Below are 7014 nucleotides of genomic sequence, written 5' to 3' on the forward strand. Positions count from 1 at the left end.
AGAAATCTAAATAGACTGAGCTCTTTGAGTCTTCCCAGAATATTTGTCGACCTGCAAACGCTCGCCAAAGCTCATAGACATCGAAGAAAGTGAGCAGGCGTGGTGCTGGAGTTTATTGCGACTAAGCCCGGGAGGACGCAACCTGCTCTGATACCAATTGTTGGAATTAGGATTGCAAGAAAACACAAATAGCTTGGAGAAAAGGAAGGAAGCTCAATGCACACAACAGAAAGTGTATTACTTAGTGTGCAATGGAAAGATAGATAGCCCTAGAATGATGGATGTATATACAATGCACGGGACAAAAAACCTCCTAGTGAGGGAAAAAATGCCCCGGCGGTCCTAAGTGTGTTCACACACATCACTATCACATGTATATGGTAACTATAACAGTCCATTGCTTCATTAAGAGTGTTCTTGTAGAGATGAAGAGAATCCATCAATTCTTATAGAAGAGAGGTTTTCCTATAGCCAACAAAACTAATTTGATATTGAGAATTTTGCATCACTTCTTCTAGGGAAATGCTTGAGTAGAACTAATTAGATATTCTTTTTTGCTTATAAAACTTGTTTTGGCTATTGCTTTATGTGCCTTGAATGCATACGTAACACTGATGGATATTAAAAAAAACATTTCACGTGCCTTGAATGCAAAAGTAACAATGATGGATAAATAGGCAGGGCTTTGAACATTTCCTTGTGGAAAACGAACATTATTTATTCTAGAAGGCATTGTCATTTATTTATGCTTGTTGAAATGTGAGGGAGGGGAGGGGAGGCACAAGAAGTTTTGGACAAATTCTCACAATAATTCGCACATTGTGACTTACCTCAACATCATGAGCTTCTCCTCGAGAGGCACCGGGCCGGCGGTTCCCTTGCCCCCAATCGTACCTAGCTAGGTATGCGGTGCCTCTCGAGTAGAAGCTCATGATGTTATGCATTGTATGGAAAACACTGACAAAGACTCCATTTTCCTATATGAGAAAATCTCTAAATCTTCTTGTGAGGGGAGGGGAGGGGAGGCTCCACCTTTGAGACCATGCAAGGAAAAATTGCCTAGCAGCTATCAGCAGAGTAGAAGCAAGACTCTCCACACACACACACACACACACACACACACACACTCGCAAATTGAAACGACCCGTTGCAGGAAAAGCATCCGCTGGTATACTAATTACCGCTTTACAATTGAAATTGCATGCCTTGGCCTTAAGTCCACAGTTGAAACTTCAAACTTCGCACAGTGGGGCACTGGTTACTTTTGGTCCGTGAAGGCAAGTCAGTACTCTGCAACAGATTTTTGGCACGCATGACTTTTAAAAAGGAAAGTAGAAGTTGATTGTGATGGTGATGTAGGAGTGTGGAGGTGGTACTGACTCTGTACCTTGAGCCATCAAAGTATTTATTGGAGCTAAAAGGCAAAAATGAAAGCATCAAACCTACATTAGGTGCATTCTCTGAATCAAAACCTCAACTTCAGTCTTACCATATGAAGGTACTGGTATTGATGCCTGTGATGAACGCACTTACGTCATTGCCCTTATTTCCCTACTAGAATGCTTTTAGGCCAAGTTCAAACTGTACAAACGCTTGGCGTTCTAGGGAATCCTTATCTTTGTACTTACACACGAATTACAATGTTGTGTGCTCTTGAGCTTCTCCTCCAAAAATATGTATTTCTTACAACCTTGAACCTAACCTTTGGTATTAGAGTATGCTATAGCTTCTGAGCAACATCTCAAGTATCCTCAACCTCCCACTAAGTGAGTCTTGTTGAGCTTTTGCAAGTTAACATGTTTGCTCATTGACGCATATGGTGCGCGTGTCGCCCTTATGGCTCGTGTGGGTTGCTTTAATGACTTGGGTTGCATTGTCCTGGCTTCTTGGCTCTTATCTTACTTTCAAAAGAGCAACTTAGAATCTGGTTTTTGTTTCTTTATTAGGTTATACATGATTTTGAAGTGTAAAAGTGCCTGCTACATTAGGCAACGTTTTGTTGGAAAGTCTTGTGTTATGAGGCTCCTCCATCCTCAAGCACATGGAGTGAGTGATATGGAGAGAGAGAGAGAGAGAGAGAGAGAGAGATCACAGCCGGGATATGGATAGGGAGCACGCGAGCGCTCGGCAAGAGGCTACAAGCGGGCATCAGCAGGAAATCGAGCAGTTATCAGGGCTTACTCGGGTGGCCAAAGGCCTGCGGCGCACCTTCTTGGCTGAAATGATGGCAGTTGCAACAATCTCTGATGTCCCAAATTCTGTCAAGACCTCTGTAGCGCTGTCGAAGGGCTGTAGACACCCATGTTACTCCGCCCAAACTCTAAACATGTGTCGGTTATCGCACATGTTGTGTGTTTGTAAGCCAGTGCTCTTGTAAGGTGTGAAGCTGTGGAATACTAACACTGTTGAGAGCATGTAGTACCCAATTGAGAATTTACAGTCTCTCTTAATTAACAAGACAAGGAGTGGCGAACCCATACGGTCATGTGCAAGAACGGTGATTGTAGAGTCCTCAAATCTTAATAAAAAAAAGATCTTACTACTATGTATGTCAAGTTCAGTGTATCTTGCCTACTTCCAGCCCGTGTCAACTGTTGGTTTTGGATGCTATTTCTTTTATTACGCTTATTATCTGCCATGTCCACCAGCCTGAGCAGGGCAAAGAAGCTATAGCTTGATGTAAAGCGAGGGAGCCTTTCCTATGCTTGCAGCTTGGCTGAACATACGCATGGTGAGGTTAGTAGTCAAGACAAATGCTTTGGTCTACATGTTTCATGTCAATGTGGCGTACTTTTGAAAGCTTATGATGAGCTTACCTTGGGGGATGTGGTCTACTGGAATGAAATGTTTTGTCCAACAAGGTTGGGTCCAAGAAGCATTGAGCGAGGGCAACCACCAATGCCTGCGTTTTGAAGGCATGTGGCATTATGTAAGACACTCCCATCAGTTAACAAATTCATGAAGAGATTGTTAGGGTGAGGATGGAAAATGAGGGCCTCTCTCTAAGTACAATAACCTATGTTTGCAGGGGTCACCCTCTTCTGCACACGTCTTGGATGCCCAACCTTTGGATGCACTTATTGTAAGCTGTCCCCCCACATGGAAATAGGAGGTTTCTTTTACCAAATGCCAAGTAGGGGCTTCTCTATTAATACAGCTTACCCATGCTTGCGTCTTGAAGTTATGTGGCATTTTGTTGGTGATGAGATTGTTTGGTTAGGGGATCTTCGATAAAAACATTGTACCTGGCATTGATTTTCTCCGCATGTATGCAATCAAGAGTGTCATCTCTTGCGTGCATTATTTATAGGACATGCACAACAAGCAAAATGCCAGAAATGGATCAACAAGCAATGGGTTGTTTTGGGCAAGTAAGGGCTGAGACTTACATGCGACTACCTATGCTTGCATCTTGAACGCATCATGTAGTGGTGAAGAAAGCAACGTGCAAAAGCCAGAGGGCATGTGGTCTCGCACAATGCAGTGGTGGAGAAAGCAAGAGGGCATGCGACATGCATGCAACTCAGCTTGCATAACTAACAAACTTTTCTTACAAAACATGCACCCACAACTAAACCCCCAAGGTAAAATCTTCATCATCTATGGAGCCTTAAGCCCTCAAGTAGAATGGACACCCTTAGCTTATGGATTATGGAATTCTATAAAGATATATATTTGACAAGATTTTGCATATGAAAGGATGTCAACTGAGATTGGTCATATGAAAGGACGTCAATTGAGATTGGTCATAGAAACGGCAACATCAAGAAACCATTCTTTTTTACAACAGAAAGATGGCAGAGCATAGGAAACACGTGCATGATGGACATGGAAAATTTAGAGGTTAATTGATTCTATAAACTTTGGAAGGTTTACTCACTTTTGAATTCAAAGCTAAATTTCAAAATGTAATAGTGGGATTACAGTAAACTTAGGTTTGTTGTGACCATAACTGTGACAAGGCTCGGGAAGGGGTTGATCACTCATCCATCAAAATGTCGAACCCTCACAATGCTCACCAAATCCTCAAACCCGTCTGATTGCATTCTAGGTGTCTTGTCTATTTTCGGAGCGGTGAGATTGGTGACCGATCTAGAACAGCTAGAATTGCAGAGGAACGTAAGCAAGCCAGGAGAGGGGGGAATCACCCATACCGCATAGCCTTTGGACCCCTTCCTCCATAAAGGCTGAACTTAGACAGACTTTTTCATCTATACGAGCGATGCAATCTGCCAGCACTATGAATCACATAAATTTGGCCACTTCCAGAGCAAAGGCTAAATGTGAAAATGATAATGACAATACAACTCTGGCATGGTATCAACCTCTTACTACGAAGGCAGACATCTAAAAAATGTGTTAAAGAGAACCTTGCTGGCATTAAAAGACAAGGGACAACTGAGAGGATTATAACAAGGCGGTTCTTATTTGAACCACAATTACAAACATCAAGGTTGAGACCAAAAATTATGTATCACCCCTATCTTTCAATTCAGCTACAGCCACATACATAAGAGAGCCAGAATCTTGCCCTTCATCTTGTCTCTGTTGCAAACGTGATCTAAGTGTTTCCAACTTTAGTTGTGCCGCAATTACCGTATCCATCAGTGCTAGCCAATAACTTTTTTCAGGGTCTTTTTCAGCCTTGGAAGATGTAAAATCAGGCCTCCCCTTTCTGGTACTTGTAGTTCCCAGGAAATGCTTACCCCTTCCTTTCGCACGCTGAATCAAGCCTTTCTTTAAAGCTGCACAGCGCACATTTTTGAACCAAACATGGACCTGTTTCAGTGGAATGGAAAATATGAGAAAAATTCAGACTGAAAATATTTAACCCATAACCTCTACTCTGCTATAGCTCAATATTCCCATCAATATCCACTTTTCCACCTTAACTAAACTATTTCAGATAACAGTTGGATAGAAAAAAAAAAAAAAAAGACACCAGATAGAACACTCCATTATAACCGCTTTTTCATTCCCCTCTTTTTTTCCTTCTTCCAGTCCAGGCTTTCTAGGTTCCCTAGATGGTTGTATAGTCCTTCTAGATGCTCTAGCCACCCATCCGATGTGACACATAAGAAGTATCTTTTCGAAAGATCAATCTCTATATAAATCGATCCTCATACATGGTTATAAATCAGACTTTTCGAAAGATCGATCTCTATATAAATCCATCCTCAGACATGGATGGTTATAAACCATCCATGTCTGGTTCATCCTCCATGTCTAGTCCACGATGTGTGAACCACAAGGGTGTCTGCAGTCCACTCAGTCATTAGGCAACAGCCATTCTCCCCAAAACCATACTTGATCACATCGAATAATGCACTCTGGAAGCAAAAAGAAAGTAATGCTCTTCGTATGGTGTATTGACAGTTTCCAAACAAATGAAGAAAAGAGGTGATACGGAAAACCCAAACACACAACTTTATGAACCTCATTCTAGAACAGTAGACATTGACAGAATGCTTCACCTTTCCAATAAAAATGTCAATGAATGCTTTTATTCTACTCACTTTGCCAAATGATAAGCCAAGTTGCTTCGACAAACCCTCCTTGCAAGCCCTAGAAGGCAATGGATTTTCCTTGAACACTGCACGAAGCTTCTGAAAGATTCCAGAAAAATCTCAAGTTAGACACTACCAGGTCATCTATGAGCCCCTTGTTAACAAAGCATCTTATAGTCAAGCTTATCCAATTAGATAAGTATGTTATACTGAAAATTCAAGTTGCTGGAACAAAAGCCACAATGACAATAGCAAACTTATTGATGTGTACACAATACGTTCACTTAATTCAATAAAAGCACTATATCAAATAATTTCTCAATACACAGCTGTTAAATTACTTAATCTACTTTTGAGGATCTTCAAAGAAAAAGACTTTTTCCTTTACTCCAAACACCACACAACAAGCAGGTGCACAAGCCACCAGATTACGCACCTCCACTGCATACTGTGATAAGAACACTCTTGATTGTTTTTTCAGTGTACGAGAGGATTCAGTCAAGACTCTTTTTTCCAACTTGCCAGCTGAAAAATCTCTTGAGGGAATGTCTTTTGCCTCACTTTGAGAACACTGTGGCAACTGCTTTGACTTTCTCAACCTTTTTCTAGGTCCCCATTCTTCGTCGTCACTTGCCTCTTCTATTGATGTGGTTCTGCCAAACATTTCCTTGCAATTTGTAAACATGTGCAAGTGATTAGCTAAAGAAAAGCCATATTCAGGATGTTATCTTATTCTGCCAAACATTTCCTTGCAATTTGTAAACATGTGCAAGTTATTAGCTAAAGAAAAGCCATATTCAGGATGTTATCTTATTACAACTAACTGATATCGAGGCAATTCAGACTCCACAAGTTATAGCTAAAGAAAATCCATATTCAGGATGTTATCTTATTACAACTAACTGATATCGAGGCAGTTCAGACTCTCCACAATGTAAAACACCAACCGTTCAAATGGTTAACAAGCACAATACAAACAATAGCACATTGGACTACTAAGTTTTTTTACAACGATGCAAGTGACTTCCTACCAATTTCACCAACCTCAAACCAAGGCTTCAAGGAAAAGGTAAAAACAGAGGTGACTGAAGATTCGAAAAATAATAATAGTACTATATGAAACAACGAAAGAAGAAATAGCATTGAGCACAAAAGATTATGAGACCCACAACATGGTAAAACCGTCACAACGATATCATCATGGAGCCAGAATAAAGTCCTAGTCTGGAACAAAAAGCTGTCGTTAAATAAAAAGATATATGCATTAGTATATGATTGATGTGATCAGCTCAGTTCAAAATCTCCTTCAAACAGACTGAAGAAAGAAGGGGGAATCCCAACCAGCACCTCTTATGATTAATGACAATGGCCCTGATCTGTCAAGTTGTATCTAGACATGGGGCGCTCCCTCAACATACCATGGCTCCATAGTCACAAGAAATATTCCATGTGGTTTGTTGTTTCATTGTTTCGACATATCCCATTTTGTCTCAAGATTATGAGAATG

At 40.9% G+C, this 7014-nt stretch overlaps 1 protein-coding gene across 1 annotated transcript in view; it reads right to left on the reverse strand.

The window, feature by feature from the left end:
- Positions 1 to 4263: 4263 nt before the first annotated feature.
- LOC147424249 (pathogenesis-related homeodomain protein-like) overlaps positions 4264 to 7014 on the reverse strand; it is a 123380-nt gene continuing 120629 nt past the window's right edge. Inside the window, exons 7-9 of the mRNA XM_086501869.1 lie at positions 5944 to 6174; positions 5517 to 5606; positions 4264 to 4779 (exon numbers count right to left, since the gene is read on the reverse strand). Coding sequence (XP_086357995.1) covers positions 4468 to 4779; positions 5517 to 5606; positions 5944 to 6174 — 633 coding nt within the window. The 3' untranslated portion in view covers positions 4264 to 4467. The remainder of the gene's footprint in view (positions 4780 to 5516; positions 5607 to 5943; positions 6175 to 7014) is intronic.

This window comes from Adiantum capillus-veneris, chromosome 26, assembly GCF_014529385.1.
Source record: "Adiantum capillus-veneris isolate H3 chromosome 26, ASM1452938v2, whole genome shotgun sequence".
NCBI classification, from domain to species: Eukaryota; Viridiplantae; Streptophyta; class Polypodiopsida; order Polypodiales; family Pteridaceae; genus Adiantum; species Adiantum capillus-veneris.